The sequence below is a fragment of the Argiope bruennichi genome, chromosome 4 (assembly GCF_947563725.1).
Source record: "Argiope bruennichi chromosome 4, qqArgBrue1.1, whole genome shotgun sequence".
Lineage (NCBI taxonomy): Eukaryota > Metazoa > Arthropoda > Arachnida > Araneae > Araneidae > Argiope > Argiope bruennichi.
In genome coordinates, this window is record NC_079154.1 from 55,619,054 (window position 1) to 55,638,103 (window position 19,050).

The 19,050-nt window shown below is 29.9% G+C and overlaps 1 protein-coding gene across 1 annotated transcript in view; it reads left to right on the top strand.

The window, feature by feature from the left end:
- Positions 1–19,050, top strand: part of LOC129965862 (monocarboxylate transporter 9-like) — a 41,112-nt gene that overhangs the window by 11,370 nt on the left and 10,692 nt on the right. Inside the window, exon 2 of the mRNA XM_056080101.1 lies at positions 9,995–10,218. Within this exon, the coding sequence (XP_055936076.1) occupies positions 9,995–10,218 (224 nt within the window). The remainder of the gene's footprint in view (positions 1–9,994; positions 10,219–19,050) is intronic.

The window sequence follows — 19,050 nt, forward strand, 5'->3', positions numbered from 1 at the left end:
GTAAGCTGAATCACTATTACAATTCAGTTGAATATCATTGACTTGAATTGTCCACCATGAATAAATAGAACCTATAATGAGCCTTATTTATTAGTCTTAATTGGCATAACATTACAAAAAGGAAGAACATAATTTGATATATGAGTTTTTTACTTTAGTAATTCCAAAATTTAGGCAAACATTTTGGCCAAAATAAAAGTCAAAATATTTAAAAATGTCTAAATTTTAATTGTATTTTATGAGTACAGCCATCCTTTTACATCGCGTAAAGCTAAAAAAAAATGCATTATCAAGTTTCCCAATAATCTTGAATTTTCCAAAATACAAAATAAAAACTCTTCAGAGTACATTTTAAAATTAATAAGTAATTATAAAGCTAAATTGAATTATTTTTATGGTAGTATATTTATTTTTATATTAGTAAAATAGTGGCCTTCATGCGCATAAAATACACCAATATCAATATAAAAAGACATTGTATTGTTTCCTATTTTTAACATATATTTCTATTTTCTATTATTTTCACTTTAAAACAAATTTGAGAGAAAGAGAGAATGGTGAAATTTCAATAAATTTCCTTTAACAAAATGTTTTCAGCAGATTTTTTTAACACTCACTTTGTTTTCTTCTAAAAAAATTGTCATACAAATCTTTTAATATTGCTTTAATTAAATGCTTTTTATTACATACAGTTATTGAAAATAATTTATTTGCATATGTATTGCCACTCTAAGAAGTAAAAATATTACATAGGATTACATCTATGAAATTTATTTTAAAAACAATTATTTTTAATTTCTGAACATTTTAATTTTTAAATTTTAGTATGGCGTCAGTATAATGTCTAATCACAAAATAAATATCTCGTGAAGTTAGTTAATTCTGTGTTACTTCCTTTATGAAACAACATTTTATTATATTTAAATATGTGAAAATATTAATTATTAATTAAAATTCAAAATAAAATATACCGTTCCTTCAAACAATTTTAACTTTACATATTTCTTATTTGTAAAGATGAAATGTACTTTCATTCATTTCCTGATATACAAGAAGACTAAAATTTTGTAGTTTTGTGTATTCTAGTTTAATTTTGTGTATTCTAATTTAAATTTGAGTATTTTGTAATTTTGTGTATTGTAGTTTAAATCTGTGTATTTTGTAATTTTGCCTATAAACTTTTTAAATATTTTCAGAATTATCAATTAATTATTATTTTATGAAATTGTAATTATGCATTGACAAAACCATCTGATAGTGAATTTTGAAAACAATAGCATTTAAAAATCGTTAAAAAAAATAATATTCCACTAATTAACACAAAAATAAAGCTGCTTTTGGTCTGGTTGTTTCCATTTCGACTATATTGCAGCAAAAAAGGCATTAAACGATTGCTTATATAGACGTTTTTGAATGTTTTCTTATCAAATTACATTAATGTGATGGATATTGTTAACTAATTATAATCACTGTGCAGCATTACTTTATGTATAAATAATGAAAATATCAAATAATAATCTTTGTAAATATTTAAATAGATTCTTCTTAAAAGATAGTTCTTTTAAATTCATATCAGCTAAAAATATAGCACATGAGACATACAAAGTGATTTTTTCTTCGCTTATTACTATATTAAGTGATTCACCTTAAGCAAAACCCATAGTTAAGCATACCCACCAACTTTTCAACCACACCCATAATAAAGACAGACTGCAATAATTTTACTTTCGGAATGACCTGTATGTCTGGTTTACTAGCAAAAATTACTGTTCTGTATTCTATAAGTCAAGCGTATCACTTTCTAATTCTATGTCGTAGTTATCCTCATAGAGAATTTGATAATTTATTTATTTATTTTCCACCTTTTTTTTTTTTTTTTGTAAAAAAATAATAATAATTTTAGTGTGAAATCTTATCGATGAAAATATATTCCATAAGTATTCGAAAAATTTCTTAAGAATATACGTCTCTAGTACATTCATATATAATTATTTTTTAGATACTGAAATAATAATAAAATAAATGCACTAGAAATATTTTTTCGAATGAAAAATAAAATCAGTCCTTATTAGGGGAAAAATATTTGCGAATTGTTGGAAAGATATCGTAATTATAAATACATCTAACAGTAAATAAAATACATTTAATAATATTTGGTACAACTAAAGACTGATGTCCGATTTCTCACCTAGCTCGAAATATAAGTAAAAATTATGATAAATAAATATTATAAAAATAAAATGGGGAACTATTCGGTTCAAAATTTCATACTCGACCGACTTTGATTATCTTTTTTGAAACCTTTTACTTCCTTGTCTGCTTCATTCATCAATTGTTGTATTTAAACAAAAGCCGTCAGGCAACGAATCTTAATCTTTTACGAACTTCATTTAAAAAAGGCAACTGAGCGTAACTTTAAATATACCGCATCTGCTTATCTTGCCAGTTCAATATCTCGATTTAAAAGATTACTTTAAAACTGTTAACTTTGTGATCCATAAAGCACGGAATTTGCTTTTTTAAATACTAAAAGATTATTTTAAATTCAAAGATTGTGAACAACATGGTTGAAGGACGAAAACTCCATAAAACTTCCCGATTGTTCTGTGGCAATAAGCGATGTAATTATTTTCTTAGAAAGTTGTTTAACGAGTATTTTTATCGCTTAATCCAGCACTTCACAGACGAAATAATGAATCTGAGAATAACAATAAGTAATAAAAAACTGCATCGTTATTTCACAGGCCATGGCGTTAAAAAAAAAAGGGAAAGAAAAGATAAAAAAGCGTAAGTTGATAATAACAGTTGTTGAAAATTCTATTAGTTTTCTAAATAGTTCTTATAGTTGTTCGTTTATTCAATTTATATTGACCTACGACATTAAAATGAATTATACCTTTTCATTAGTGACCACGGATAATTTCTAGAATATTGGAGTAACCATGAAATAAAATAAAGATAAATTTAAAGACTACTTGAAGTTATGAATTTTCAATAACTTTCAAGCATATTGTTCTAGAAGTATTTGTATAAACATTTATTCATTCAAAATGATCGTTGGATTGTTCATTGAAATATCATTTCCTTAGTAAGAATTTAGGGCAACCTTCAAAACCCTAAATGCCAAATATAATTTCATTTCTTGTCAGAAACCTGAAATGAAATTGCATCTTAAAACCACTATTTATAGAAAAAAAATATTTATTCTAAAATAAACGGTAGAATATGGAAGAAAAACTTTCTACTGATAAATTCGTGCTATGAATTTTATTGTATTAATTAGGATGTATTGATTGATTGTGGCTTTGTCCATTGTGCCCGTTCTTATTATTTGATTCTTATCAAATTGATGATGATTGATGTTGAATGAGAAATTCGTTTTATTAGAGGTGATTATCTAAAGTAATTGTTGGTATCTGAATAAATGGCATTATGTAATTCAAGACGCATTATGATAATAACTTTTTTTTTGTTTTGATCTTAACTTCAAACGTTATTCTAGATATTTCTAAAGTTCGTGTGTAATCTCTACTAATAATAAAGGATGTGTGTGGGTGTTGGTGCTCTACGAAACAGACCGTTTCGCATAGAGTTGAAAATTTGGCACATTTGCTCTTCAAAATGTGCCATATGCTTTTTAAGTTTAAATTAGTATTTTATTTAATTAAAAATTAGGTGCGATTTTGACGTTTTTCTGCTATAATCCTGATATTATTAATGTGTAAATATTATTTTTATACTATTCTAAAATTTTTGATTTTCTTTTTGGTGATACCAGTTGAAATATCATGCATTTTTCCCTTGCGTCTCAATATTTATTTTTCAAACTATTTTGTTTTTAAAAAACTCAAATTCTTATTGCGCGATTTTAATCTTTAGTTAACAAACATTAATTGATAAATTTATGTAAGGAATCAGGAAGTTAACTTACAGTATCTCAAAAGAAAACAATTTGAAATAGATTAAACAGAAATTTGATTTTTTGATGCTATGATGCCTATAAGACTTAAGTCCATTAGGAAGGTTCAAGTACACAATAAATAAAACAGATACAGAGCTATTAAACTAAGATTGGCTTGACAATCATCAATTGTGACAGACATTAGTCTGTCACAATTTGATGTTTAAATATACTTTGTAAATATTAAGTTGAATTTTAAGTTATGCGGAATATATTTAATTAAAATTGAATTCAGGTGGTGTTCTGCCACCCATCTGGTCTTTCAAAGTGGTTAATTAAAAAATAATAATTTTCTAAGTATATGTGATGTTCAGAAAAGATTAGAAGAAAAGAAACTCCCTTTTTTTATTGTTGTTGGTTTTTAGCATATCTACCATCATTGCGATGGTTAATATTTTAAAAAAAGTTCCAATAATGATCTCCAGTGACTTTAATTATCGAATTTTTTATGTCAAAAGACATAAAATATTTATTAATTTCCAAATGCCTCTGTAAAAAGAAAACATTATAACTAACATATGCATTCTATTGTGTCTTCCAGTAAAATCAGGTATAATCAGTAATTCTGTGAAATATACAAACTTCAAAATTAAATTTCTGAACATAAATTTTTTCAAGAGAAAAAAGTCTTTAAGCTTTCTAGAGCCTTTTGCGATTCTTTGTATATCTTTACTGAGTTAAATCTTTTTAGTGTTTCTAAACTTCAATAATGAAGATCAAATTTCTAAAAAAACATACATTCTGCTCTTATAAAAATAAATTATAACCTGCACAGTAGCTAAATAAATTAAATAAGAAATTACATTTCACCTATATTTTGGAATTCAATCTTTATTTATAAATGTGTTATTTTTAATGTTTTGAATAATTTTTCTTATAAGATGCATTCACCCTGCAAGCGGTATGTATTTTCTATTAATCAGGAAATAATGACTTTACTCATTTCGAAATTCTAATTACCATTTAAGCTTTAAGTTGCAACATTTTAGAAACGGTCGCCGTCCTTCAATCTTCTTTCAATAATAAGAGTTACAAATAAAATTTCAAGATGGAAAAAATGTTTACTAAAGTCATTGGAAAAGGGATATGATAAAAACCGATACATAAAGGAGAATCTCATTGTCAGAATGAAATCAATAACGTGTTGAAGATAAAATGGTGTATAGGCGGGTTAAAAACAGAATAAAATCAAGACATATTGATGATAAAGGATAACTGAGAAAAAGTACTTTTGTCCGCTTGTATTACACGGAGAATTTCTAAGAGAAGAGTTAGTTATATAATGATTTTTTTTTAAATTTTGAAATAAAAAATAGAGAATGATAATACTTCGACACTGTTATTTCGAATCTGAATCACTATTCTAAATAGCAATTCATTTAGTATCTTCGGTCACTTTATACTATTGAGAAAATCGCAGAATTGAGGAAACTGATTGATTTCTTTTGGGCATAAATTCATTAACAGTCATATTTTTAGCCTTCCCCAAAAGATTCACACATTTACTCTATAATAATTATTCATCCAATTATTTTTTTTTTGTAAAGATAGGATCCAGTCAAGTCATGCTCAAATATTTGCGATCAATTGGGAGGCGTAATAAATTAATCTATACCTTATAAATCATCCTGAAATATTGCCACTTCGATTACCGCGTGGGTACGGAGCGTAGACATCACTGTCAGATGACGAATTGACATAAAATTGACAGTTTATTTATTCCAATATAAAATGTTTTATGTCCGTAAAAGGAATCATATGGGAAATAAAGAATTCATTCATTTCTTCTTCAATTTGACAAACCAGACAATCAAAAAGCTGTTTATCAAAACTTTTTTTTATTTCTTCTTTATTTTATTCTTCCGCTGCACTCCTTTTTTATGTTTTGTGTTATTTTCAATGTTATCCGTAACTCACATTTCTATCCACCCATCTTCAATTTTTCCAACGTTCATTTGGATATATTGTTGCCTCTACATTGAAAGGGGATTGTTATTCTAACTTTTGGGGAAGGGGAAAGGATTGAGAAAGAAGGGATTGTTACTTGTGGTTCTGAAATCTACATTGCATCAAGCCTTTTCAATAACTTATTTTTTATTATTATTTTTAATGATACATTATTATTCCAAGGTGTTTTAATGAAAAATGAAATTAGAATTTCTGTATATCTATATAAAATGATTATAAAGTCTTGCTCTCTTACAAAAAGTTATTACACGAAAACAGCCGTTGAATATAATATTCTAAATTCTTTATTTTGGAATAGCTGTGTTCTTAAATTTTAAAATTCAACAGATTTCGCAAGTAATGCGTATTGATTCGATTGCTATCAAAGGTGAAGGTCAATGAAGAAAAAATGTAAGATTTTCTTTGATTTCATGAATTTTATTAACGCTCAGTGCCATTTTGGTTTTACATTAAAGACAAAAGTTTTGCAACGCCATTTGAAGATATTGATACATTCAGAGATATACGCTGATGCTGTGTCTAATGTGACAGTCGAAATATTGGTGAATAATTGACGAATATCACTTTAATATTCTTAGAATTATCAAGGATTCTCTCATTGCAAATTTACTGAAGTGTTTTTATCAAACATTTTATAAACGACTTTACAATATATCGAAACAATCATATTTAAAATTTTAATCGTTTCTTTACAGTTTTTTTTAATCAGTAAAAGATTTTGTGACCAACCTATATAATAGATGTGTAAGAAGTTAAGGCCATTTTAGAAATTAATTACTTATCTTTTTTATAAATTGTTTCAGTCAACTTTTATTACTATCAGCGCTACATTTTAATTTTATGAAGCTCTAACTTATTTTAGACATATAACTTTTTATAAGTCCCACTAAGTTGTACATTTAGTACATATGATATTTGCTGACTCGATCAATTTTTTTTGCCCTTGCCTCCCAAGAAATTAGAGCCATAAGCTAGAGCTTGTGTTACTTATACAAAAATCCAACATTGATTTCTACTTGTAATAAAGTATGCATACTCAACAAGATAGAACTGTTTGACATAAAATAAAATTGATGTAAATATACTTTAGGGAGGGAATGAAATATGTTCTTAAAATTAAATTAATCAAAAAATGAGGCGAAATTTTGGAGGTTTTTCGTGATAACACCTGAAAGTAATAAAGTACAAAACTGATTTTTAAAACCATTTGACGATACCATTTTTGCTCCTTGATTTTATTAATATTTTCCAAGTATTTAATTATTATTAGATAATTTTCAATAAAACGTTTTATTGCTGTAATGAAACTCAAACCGTTTTCATAGTTTTATTAAATATCTAATTATGATTTTCTTGCATTGTTGAAAATGGAGGAAACAATACCCAGACGTATTATTTGCGCATTTTCCATCAGGAATAAGAAAGTGAAATCACACTGGACATGCATGCATGCAATTGAAGATATGTTACCGAGACAGTTATATTTTTAATGGTACTATGACGTCATAGAAGTCCGTTAAAATAGCTCATAATACACAGTAAGCAGAACAATTGTAAGGCTATTAAAATAACACGAATTTAATGTCTTTCACAATTTGATGCTTAAAATGTTTTATTGAGGAAATCATAAGCATTGAGTTATGCGTTGAAGAGGAATAAGATACGTCGAACTTTTACAGAACGAAATTTTAATGAGTTTTCCACGCAAAAAGAACTTTCTGATAGAGGGAATTGTGTATGTTTTAACTTTCTTCTTGAAAATATATCTTATAAATAAACGCCTATTCTCTCTTCCGCTTGTTTTATAATATGTGTTGAGTAAATAGGAGACATAAACACATTTGATACTCAAAGTGCATAAGAGATTTAATTGAAATTACACATGGCTAATATGCTCAGGGCCTGACTAAGGAGGGGCATACGGGGCAATTGCATCGGGCCCCCACATCAGAGGGGGTCCCTAAATCGAAAATAAAGCTTATTTTACATTTCCTTCTTTAATGAACGTTCTTCATTACTGAAGTAGTAAAGCAGAGGACTGGGCCCAAAGAAGTTTTTGGCCCGGGCCCCAATTAGGCTAAGTCGGGCCCTGAATATGCTTGGTGAACAATTTGGTCGTCAAAAGTGAATAAATATAATAAATTATTCGAAGAATATTCTTCTGCTAAAGAAATAATTTATGAAATATTTCACCTTTTTTTATTGATTAAAGTATGCGCACAATACTAGACAGTATGCTGGCAACTATTATCCGATTTTTTTTAAATGATGTCCTCGTTGTTCATTAATTATGCTTTCTAGATTTTTTTTTTCATATGTTAAGAATAGAGAAATTATTGTATAAAAAATTCGAACTCTAGATTTCGGCAAATTTCCATATTTCAGTCCTCTATGATTTCGAAAAATATGTTTTTAGCATTATATTTGTCTCTAAATGTGAGCAGGATTATTTAAAATTGCTTTGAGTCAGACAGATGAAATTTCTTGTATGGACGTAGGAACAACTCCGTAGATTTCTATCAAATTTTGAATAAAAACCATTCAAGGGAAGTATGTCTGTCTTGCCCTTTACATTTTGAAGTATCAATTACGACCAAACTTGATACTTCAAAATGTAAAGAACTAAGTAAGTTTTTGGCACACAGGTTTGGCATCTAAAATGTAGATTCTTATTAGATTTTGAATGATATCTGTGATATGGTTGAGCGTCTGTAGGTTTGTATTTTCGCTTGCATGTAATACATTATATTTTCGCATACCTGAAAGCAGTAGCTCGTAAACGCAGTGATTTAAATCAATGAAATTCGGTATGATATAGTGTGATTGCAACTACAGCTCTTATCAAATTTTGGCTACAATCAGCCTTAAATATATTTGTGCACGATAAATTCGTTTCAAATGTTAAAATAAAGATTCAACGCTTAGGATAATATTTTGTAACTGATAGTCGCCAAAGCCATGCCAGGCGTTCCAAACTTTAGTCAATATCCACAATTTTATACGAAGACAGAGTCATCGGAGAGTGTGCTTGGACGCTTCAGAAAGACTATGTCCGCTGTTTTAAAATGATTTTGTAGAAAGAAGCCAAAATCATACATCTTGTGCGTTTGGTGTTATAAATATTCTTCAACAATTATGTTCATCTTGTAGCAGCTTGATTTCCAACTCTTGAAATATTTAATTCAGAATCCTTGATTTTCAATAACCAACACAAATCAAACAGGATACTAAAATGTGAATTTATTATTGCATGATTTCTCGTTGTTTGGAATTATTTCCTAATTGAAGTATAAAATAAAAAATTATAATTCTGCACATCTCAGTTTGGTTTGGTTATATTAACGTCCCGTTTGAAGCAACACTAGGGCTATTTTGGGACGGACCTCGTAATTTTGAACCACGGTCAGATGAAGAGGCCAACACCTGAGCTGGATTTAACGTGCAACAGACCCCTTACACGACGATTCTTCGGTGGAATCGGATCACGAACCTGAAACCATCCGGTTCCGAAGCCGAGACTTTACCACCAGGCCACCGCGGCCCCTGTACATCTTAGACCATGACGTTAAATACTACACATCGTTTATTCAGTTTATCAGTCGGAAAAACCCCTCGACGGATTTGGTTCAACATTTCTTACATATGTATTCTGTAAATGTTAAATCTATGAACCAAATTTCATCTAACTATCTTTTCTCATTTTGTAGTTACCCTATTATCTTATATTTGACCAATCAGATACACTTCCTTGAATGGGAACATTTGAAAGGTGTCTACAGATTTGGAGTGGAATCTGTATACTAAATTTCTTCCATTTCAATCAAATCATTTATGAGTTATCATGTTCACAGAATAAATATAATAACAAAAATAGGTTTTTCGAACTCATTGATGTCTGAAACATGGAAATTTGTAAAGATCTCTAGGTCGATATTTTTAATGATTGCAATACCTTGTCCTTATATACGAGAAATTAAAAAGACAAAATTGGATATTCATAAATTAATAGAAGCAAATAGCAATTTTCTGTAATTGCTTTACATATCTTAATTCTTCTTGTTCCAGGCCGGTCGTTTCCAAGACAAAACGTGCCCGAGTCCGGATGGAAGGCCCGGACGGCGGTTGGGCATGGGTCGTGGCATTCTCCGCCTGCATCATCAGCTTCATAATTGCCGGACTAGGCAGAATGTCCGGCATCTTATATGTGGCCTTCATAGAAACGTTCGGAGCTGATAGGAAAGCTGCTTCCACGCCTTTTAGTGTGCGTTCATCCACAAGAAATCTTCTTGGTGAGTTCACTTACTTGATAATTGATCATTTACTTTCTTCATCGCATATGGATATTTCAATCGATTTTTATTGTCAAGAAAACGATACAGCAGTTTAGGGCATAATTCAATGAAAGTGCAAACAGAAATGTCACTAGAAACAATAATTTTTTCATTCTCCATATTAAACTTAATTTCCATGTGTGGTATTAACTTGTAAATGTCTTTATGTTGTCCTCATGACTGCAATTGTACAATCGGCTTTCCTTGTCCCGAAATGAGTTGGTTTGATGAGACATTTAGTCCGGCAGGGTCTAATCCCGGGTAATGACAGACTGCAGGATACTTTGCCTTCATTATCTTGCCCTGACCATCTCCGACAATAGCTAGGATGGAACTGGCTTCTGAAAGACTTAGATCGTCCGTCTCTTCCATACAGCATGTGAAGGATTAAGTGGAGAAAGTCAGGACTCGTTGCTATTGGTTGTTAGAGGGTCTGAGCTGATTGATATGCTACCGTTGGACTTAGAAAATTTTTAGCTCACTTTAAGTTTAGCGATATTTAAGTTAATTTAGATCATATTAATTAATCAATTATAAATATTTGATTAAGAGTGAATTAAGGATAGTAAATTACATTTTAATGGAGGAATACAGATTATGTTTAAAGGAGAATATTTGGTGGTCTTTTAGTCTTGTGATTAGGAATATACTAGCCGCCTTTGGCGACCAGCCGGTTCACCAATCTTAATGTTCGTTTAAATTTTAATAATTAAATATTGGGTTGGCAACTAAGTAATTGCTGATTTTTTTTAGAAAATCAAAGACAATTTTTTCATGGAACTAAATAACTTTATTCTGTAATGTATTGACCATTTTGATCAATGACCTTTTGCCATCTTTCAGGCAGCATCATAATCCCACATTCATAAAACTTCTGGTTTTTATTAGCAAAAAACTGAATCAGGTACGATTTGACATCATCATCATTATTGAAATTTTTACCATTCAAGGAGTTTTGTAAAGATCGAAACAAAAAGTAATCAGATGGTGCAAGGTCAGGACTATATGGTGGATGTGGCAAAACATCCCAACCAAGCTCCAATAATTTTTGCCGAGTAACCAAAGATGTGTGTGGCCTTGCATTGTCATGATGGAATACAACACCTTTTCGATTTGTCAATTCGGGTCGCGTTTCTTCAACTGCATTGTTTAATTTCGTTAGTTGTTCAATGTAGACATCAGAATTGATCGTTCGGTTGGGTGGTAAGAGTTCAAAGTAGACAATTCCTTTGTAATCCCACCAAACTGATAACAAAACCTTCTTTTGCTGAATATCAGCTTTTGATGTTGTTTGAGTTGGTTCACCTGGCCTGCTCCACGATCTTTTCCGCTTGATATTGTTGTAAACAACCCATTTTTCATCGTCAGTTATCAGTCGTTTTAAAAATGGATCATTTTCATTACTTTTCTTTAGCAAATCGCAGCTGTTAATGCGTTGCGTTAAATGCATTTCTTTCAGTTCGTGAGGAACCCATGTATCGAGTTTTTGAACATAGCCAAGTTGTTTTAAGTGATTTTCAATGCATGTATGTGATACATGAAGCTTCTCTGCAATCTCACGTGTTGTACTGTGACGATACGAATCGATTATTGCCTTTATTAGGTCGTCATCAATTTCAACTGGATGACCAGAGCGTTTTTCATCTTTGAGTGAAAAATCAAAAGAACAAATTTGGCAAACCACTTTTGACACTGCCGTCCTTTTAAGGCTTCGTCACCATGAACAGCACATAACGTTTTATGAGCTTGCGATGCGTTTTTCCCTTTGCGGAAATAAAAAAGCAAAATATGACGAAAATGTTCCTTTTGATTTTCCATTTTTCAACGAACGCCAAACGAAAACTACGCATCCGATCAAAAAACTTTTTTTACTGATTGACAGCTGAATTGCCAAATATCAAATAACAAAATGAGTTTTACATTTGTACTACGTCTACAAACCTAAAAATTCAACTGAAGCCATCTATGAGTGAAATCCGCAATTACTTAGTTGCCAACCCAATAGGTTGAACCGGAGTTTAACCCCCTTCTTCGCCAAGTTGCGATAACGCGCCAAAGCTGACAATCTTTATTATGCATTATAATTGAACATCTGCTCCTTTGCTTTTGAACATTTCGCAAGGCCGTTGTTGGCGATTTTTAAAAATTGCACCAAGCAGGGGGTTAAACTCCGGTCGTACCATTAAATATTTTAATCAATTCCAACTTTCATAGATTCTTCAGCAGAATATTTTAAAAATTCACATTTTGATAGTCATATAATTCACTCATAATATTATAAAGGCCTTTAGTCGTAACGTGATATGTATCTCTCTAATTTTCTGTTACACCTCGTAGAATTCATGCTTTAAATTAAAGTGTAAATGATAAATCAGCAATGAATATAATAATATTTTTTACTGAAACAAAGCATTTTTTTTAATAATATGATTACTGATAATAGATTCACTGAGCGTTTAAACTTTATGGGCACTAAAGAATATCTTTCTTAATTTATGTAATATCTCAAGAATTTGTCAACAAAATTTTCTCAGATTCATCATGAACAGATCGATTAATTAACAATGTTTAATTTTAAATGCATCAAACGCTAAGAAAAGAAAATGAATCGGTCGAAAACAGGTTTAAAAAAACTACTTAAAAAACGATGTACTTAAAACTATAAGCATATACAAAAAATATATAACTAACATAAATACAATTTACTTACAAAAGCATGCAACTAAACTAAAAATAATTTAAATCATACGTTGATAATGGTTGTCATGCCAACAATCAGAACACAATGCGCATGCGTGAATTTTCTTCGCCAGTTACGGTAACGCAAATGCGTGAATTTTTCTATGCCAGTTGGGGTAACGCTATGCAGATTATAAATTTTTAATTTCCTTTATTCTGTGTTATTTTAATTCAAAAGTACTTCAGAATAAATCTGAAACATGGATTAATTAACAATGTTTAATTTTAAATGCATAAAACATTAAGAAAATAAACAGAATCGTTTGAAATGATCCGCCGAAAAATGTTAACCCTAGCCTCATTACTGTTGGGAGAAAAAAAACCTGAAGCCTTACTCATTTGGCGGTGGGGAAAATGGAAGATTTTTTTGGCGGGAAAGTTAGTTTTTAATTAATAATTAAAATTTCAAAAAAAGGGACCCCAGGTGCACATTCCCGACCTCTAAGGTATACATGTACCAAATTTGGTAGCTGTAAGTCAAATGACCTGGCCTGTAGTGCGCCAACACACACACACACACATTGAGCTTTATTATAAGTATATAGATTTAGGAATTTTCACTATTGCATCGTTATCATTATTATTCATTTTATTAACCCTTTCTAGGGCCGTGGAAAGTATGCTTCCCACCAAATTTATCAATCTTTGTATGAAATTATGTAGGTAGGCATAAGTTCTGACAAATTTTTTTAGTAAGTCAAAAACTTAGATGCTTCAGTTCTTTATCTCAGACAAAATGATATGTTTTGATTTGTTACTTAATTATTAATTAACCAAATTAATTAATTAATCAAATTAAATTAATCTAATAAGCTAAATGAATCCCTTTTCTTATTCTAATTTCAAAATATTTTAACATAATAGGACTAGAAAAAAATAGCCCTTTAAAGGGTTAAAGAAGTTAGTCGCTATTTTTAATGTATTTTTTAGGTGGGGGGTAGTTTAGGGATTTATAAATATTAGTATTAGGCCTGTACCACTTCATTTTACATATATTTCTAAATAAATTATTTTGTTGGAATGCTTTTAAGTTTGTCTTGGCAGAATATCCCCACCCCGGACAGGCATATGGTAGTACTGGACGCAAATAGGCAGTGTAAACAAGTATTTTATTTTGCCTACTCAGTTTGGAGTCTCGGGAAATTAAGGGGAAGAATTTACAGGTTATTTCTTGAAACCTTTTGGAGGTGTACATGAAATGGGATTTCCAAGTTAGTTTTTTTTTATCAAGTATTACTCCTAAATATTTACATTCCTTAACGCACAGGATAATTTGGATTTTAATTTTAACTGGGGGGGGGATTAGACTTTCAATTATTTTTGGCAAAGAATAGGACTTTAGTTTTTCCAGCATAAAATTTCGATTTTCCATTTAATGAACCAGGCTTCAAGAGATTTTAGATGTTTGTTTAGTTCTATTGTAATATAATTCGCTCTTTTATTTCTAGATAGTATTGACGTGTCATCAACGTACATGCAAAATTGTTAAATTGTTTGGGGATGTCATTAATATCTAGTTTTAATTAGTGGCCATTACCATTCCACTGTTATACTGAACGCATCCAATTTAATTTAGTTCTATTATATTGTAATAGATGGCACCATGGGTTCTAATAATCGAAAGTGCTAAGTCACGTGACCATAAATTTTATATAAAGCGAGCTGTTGGCATTCATTTTGTCCCACCCAGTCCTACATTATTGAATAAAGGAAAAAGAATGGGTCCGAGTTTTATTCCTTGTGTCACTACAGCTTGGATGGGTTTTATTTCAGAATAAACATTGAATTTTGACTAGGTGTAGGGTAGTCTTGTAACTAATGAGTTTGTAAATAAGACCAATTTGCCAAACTTTCTCTCTCTCTCTCTCCCCGTTCCTCTTCTACTTTGACGATGGCATAATAATAATAAAAAAAAGCAACTAGATTCGTATTTACTCATAATTGAATTTGAATATAAGGGGCAGTGATCTCACCAAACTTTCTTGAATACTTTCTAATGAAAGTGTTATCGCAAAGTGCATTTCATGGCATTGGCGTATAATAGTCACGAAATATTAACCTTTGGCTTGAATTCAGCATTTTTACGGAATCTATAGTGCCATTCTTGGAGAGAGTTTAGCCTTCATTCCCTGGCATGCGGTTATAGTATCAGGAAATCGAATTTTTGCTTTAAACGCACCGATTAAAACAAAAATTCCGCACAAAAGTACTCTTGTAATAATAAAATGCCATACCAAATTCGATATAAGTCATAACGCTTTCGAGTTACCGTTTTTCTGAAAATAGAGACCGAGAGACGGTCAAACCATCTCGGATTTAGCTCAAGCTTTAATACGTGTCTACACTATAGACGTTAAATCTGTGTACCGAATTTTATTTATCAAGCTCTTTTCGTTTTGCAGCTAACTTATTTTCGAACAGGCGGACAGGCAGACTTCCTGAACGGATTTTGGTCCAAATTTGATAGAAATCTATAAATTTGGTATAAAGACCGTATTCAAAATTTCATCCCTCTAGAGCAAAGAGGTTTTGAGTTATATTCATAATAGATAGTTAGACAGACAGACATTTTTCAAAAATGTGTTTTTTGAACTTAGGGTTGTCTACAACGTGGAGATACTTCAAAAACTCGAGTTCGAATTTTTTGTCAATTAGAATACTTTCTCTATACTACATATACTAGAAAGAGAAAAGGGCTGTTACCTACTAAATGCCAAAAGTTTCCAGTAAGTAGATATCAAATAATTTGAGGGCTAGAATGAAGGTAGTTCGATTATTTTCCTTGACAAAAGCTTGAGTTCAATGAAATATTGGATTGAACAATTGAAAGAATACACAATTTTCCAGAGCACACAGTATTTTGTGCATTTTAACAGTATGTGGTTTATTTCATCGATTTAATTGCAATTTATGCACAAAGAGTTGGTAGAAAAATAGAATCAATGCAGTGCGTCTAGTACTTTGGTAATTTCACCATTTACTTATAATTGTACCAATATACTATTAGAAAATTATTACATGTGTAATTATGTTTCTTCTTAGATCATGCCAACAGTTTCGGTTAAGGACATTTTAATCCTTTCGGACAATTATAAGGTTCTGATTCACTCAAAATTTCACATTATTTTAGCCAAAATATAATGATTCGTGTCCGAACTACAAAGGAAAGAGGGGTGCAGTAGCTTCGGAGGGAAAAGACCCTTGAACACCCGAAAACAGAAGTCTAACTTCCAGATCATATGATGATAACACTCACACACTCGCTTGCATAATCCCTTTTTACAGATGGGCACATCTCACAAGTAGAACACAAAGTAAAGAACATTAATGCCCGAACCAAGACTCGAACCTGAGATGCCCAGATCAGGGGGAAGACAAGTTACCTCCAGGCCAGGACGCCGGTGCCTAAGTATAATCTGTTAGTTTAATAAATCTGCTGTATTCTATTTAGTGGTTATAGTAATATCTGGGAAAATTGCAATCGAATCAGTAGAGATAGTCTATAAATAGAGAAAATTCTGTCTTTGCGAGAACATCTGCTTTTTCGTTCTGCTAGATTTTTAAATGACCAGGAACTTGGGGAAAAAAGAAATTTTTTAGTTCAGTTTTTCTCAGAAATTATTAATTTTAAACAGAGTAGCTGAATGCTTTTAGGCGGATAAAAAGTATTATTTCTAAAAGAAGTAAAGGTCGAATAACAGTCCGAAAGCATTAAAATATCATTATCTAGAACAGTTAGCACAATCAAAGTCTGGAAAATTTATAAAATTGCAGTTGTGAATAAACGCATTTAATGTATAGATTCATAACTTTTAAATTAAAGAGCCAGTAAGTAATATTTGCTTGTATTTTATAAAGTTACTTGTACAAATTAGTTGACGATAATAAGCAAGAAAATTTATTAAGATATTACATAACTTAATGGACTTCCTTCATTGGCAGAATAAGCAGCTGCTTATGGTGGAGGGGCAGAGGACTTCCGGAGGCAGGTAGATTAAATAAATTTAATAAATGCTTAAAATCACCACTGACTTGTTTTATATTGTAAATTATCGTTAAAAGTATTATACTTAAATTAATTGAACAGAATCGAAAAAACTTGAAGAACATTTTTCTCATTCTTCATTTTAAATGCAAATTTTCAATAAATGCAACTTTTAAACAACATTTTTCTAACCGAATAGTCGAAAAAGAAAATTAATGGATATTTAACGTTTCTTTCTTAGCAACGAAAAATCATGTTTCTTCTTAGTATAATAATTTGAAAATAGATGGTGCTAGTATCAGATTTCAATAGTACTAGTTTGACAGAAATTGCTTCTTCAAATGCATTCACAAAATTGAGCAGATGTAATTATTTTTCCTTATTGCAAGCAAAAAGGGGAGGCTAATCTTTAGATTCTTTTTCAGTATTTTCAAGCAAGTGAACACAGCTTTAGTTTTTAGTCTGATCTAAAACACTGAACCTTTATAAATGTTGCATTTAAATAAAATATAGATTAAAAAAATTCCCTGAAGAAACATCACGATTTTTTCTGAAAAATGCATGCCATTATGAGAATTTATCAACCACTTAAAATTTTATGCATACACGTTTAAATACTCAAATATTGAAATTCAGCAGTTCGCTTTTAATGATAGTTATCACGGAAGTCATCAAATAAAAACGAATATCCATTCTTTTGCTTTAAAAAAAATTCCTTTCGCAGAATACTCCAAATTCAATATTTTCTTTACAGAGAAAAATAACGATTTTATTACTCGCAGCTGGTGAAAGCAAACTTTCCAGTATCACGTTCAAGGTTATTTTAAGAGAAAACCTCAGATAAGCGGGCGATATATGTGATTCATTCAAATGAAATGAAAAGCCTGATCCTAAAGTTCAAATCTTTAAAATCTAAAGTTTAAATCTTTAAATTTATAATCTTTCTTCCTAAAATTGCATTTAATTTCGAGAAATCCGGGGAATTATGGTAAAAGCGGAGTGAACATCTGCTATTTAAACTAAATATTCATTCAAAGTAAATTTGAAGTAATTTGAATAAAACGTGATTTAATTTTAGCATTTTATGGATTAAGGATTTAGCATTTTATGGATTTTTTAGATTTTAAAAAAGGAACCGTGTGGAAATTGGGATAAGATATTAAACACAAACATATTCATAAAAATTGCTTGTAAAAAGATATTCTTTTCTCGATGACAATTTAAAATATATAAATACAAAATTAGAAGTTTTTTAAATTGAAGCATTATAAAAATTATTTATAGCGTTAATCATGTTTAACAATATTAAAAAAAGTTTTTTTAAATAGAAAATAATTTTTTTTTTAACTTTTGCAGTTTAAATAGTTTATTCAAATTCTACTTTTGCCAAGGAAAAAATATGTAACAGCTATTTTATTCATTTAAGTTGTTGAGCAATATGTACAAAATTGACCTCTGAGTTTTAACTGAAGCGTTACAAGATAAAGTTTATTTACGTGTTCGAGTTTAAATAAAACGCTATTAAACTTAGAGGAAAAGTATATAAGAGTCTTTTAAAAATTAATCTATATTATAAAGTCCTAAAAACTGAACTATAAAATGTAATGATAAATTAATTAAATCATGAGCAAACTTGAAATAAATAAAAATTTGGAAAAGGCATTTTTTTCATGAGATAATTTTTTAAAATTCTATTTAAGTGCGTGTTTTATAGAAGGGAATAACTAGTAAAAGTTTAAGATAGATATTCGCATTATTTTTTGAAAATTCAACTCTTTTGGGAATAAAAACTAAAGCTATCAAAAATAGCTATAAATACTTTTTTATCAGTAGGAAAAGAAAAAAATATGCATCAAGAATCAGCGCGAAAGTTTTAAAAGAAAAATTAGTAATATCAAATTTGAATATTACTTGGTTGATACAAACATATTATTTCAACAACATTAATTTCGGTTTATATCCTGTTTCAACTTGGTTTTATTGAGAAATGTGACAAATATGAAACCATTTTATTTGGAACATTCGATTCATATACATACACTTTTTGGTATTCATAATTTAAAAAA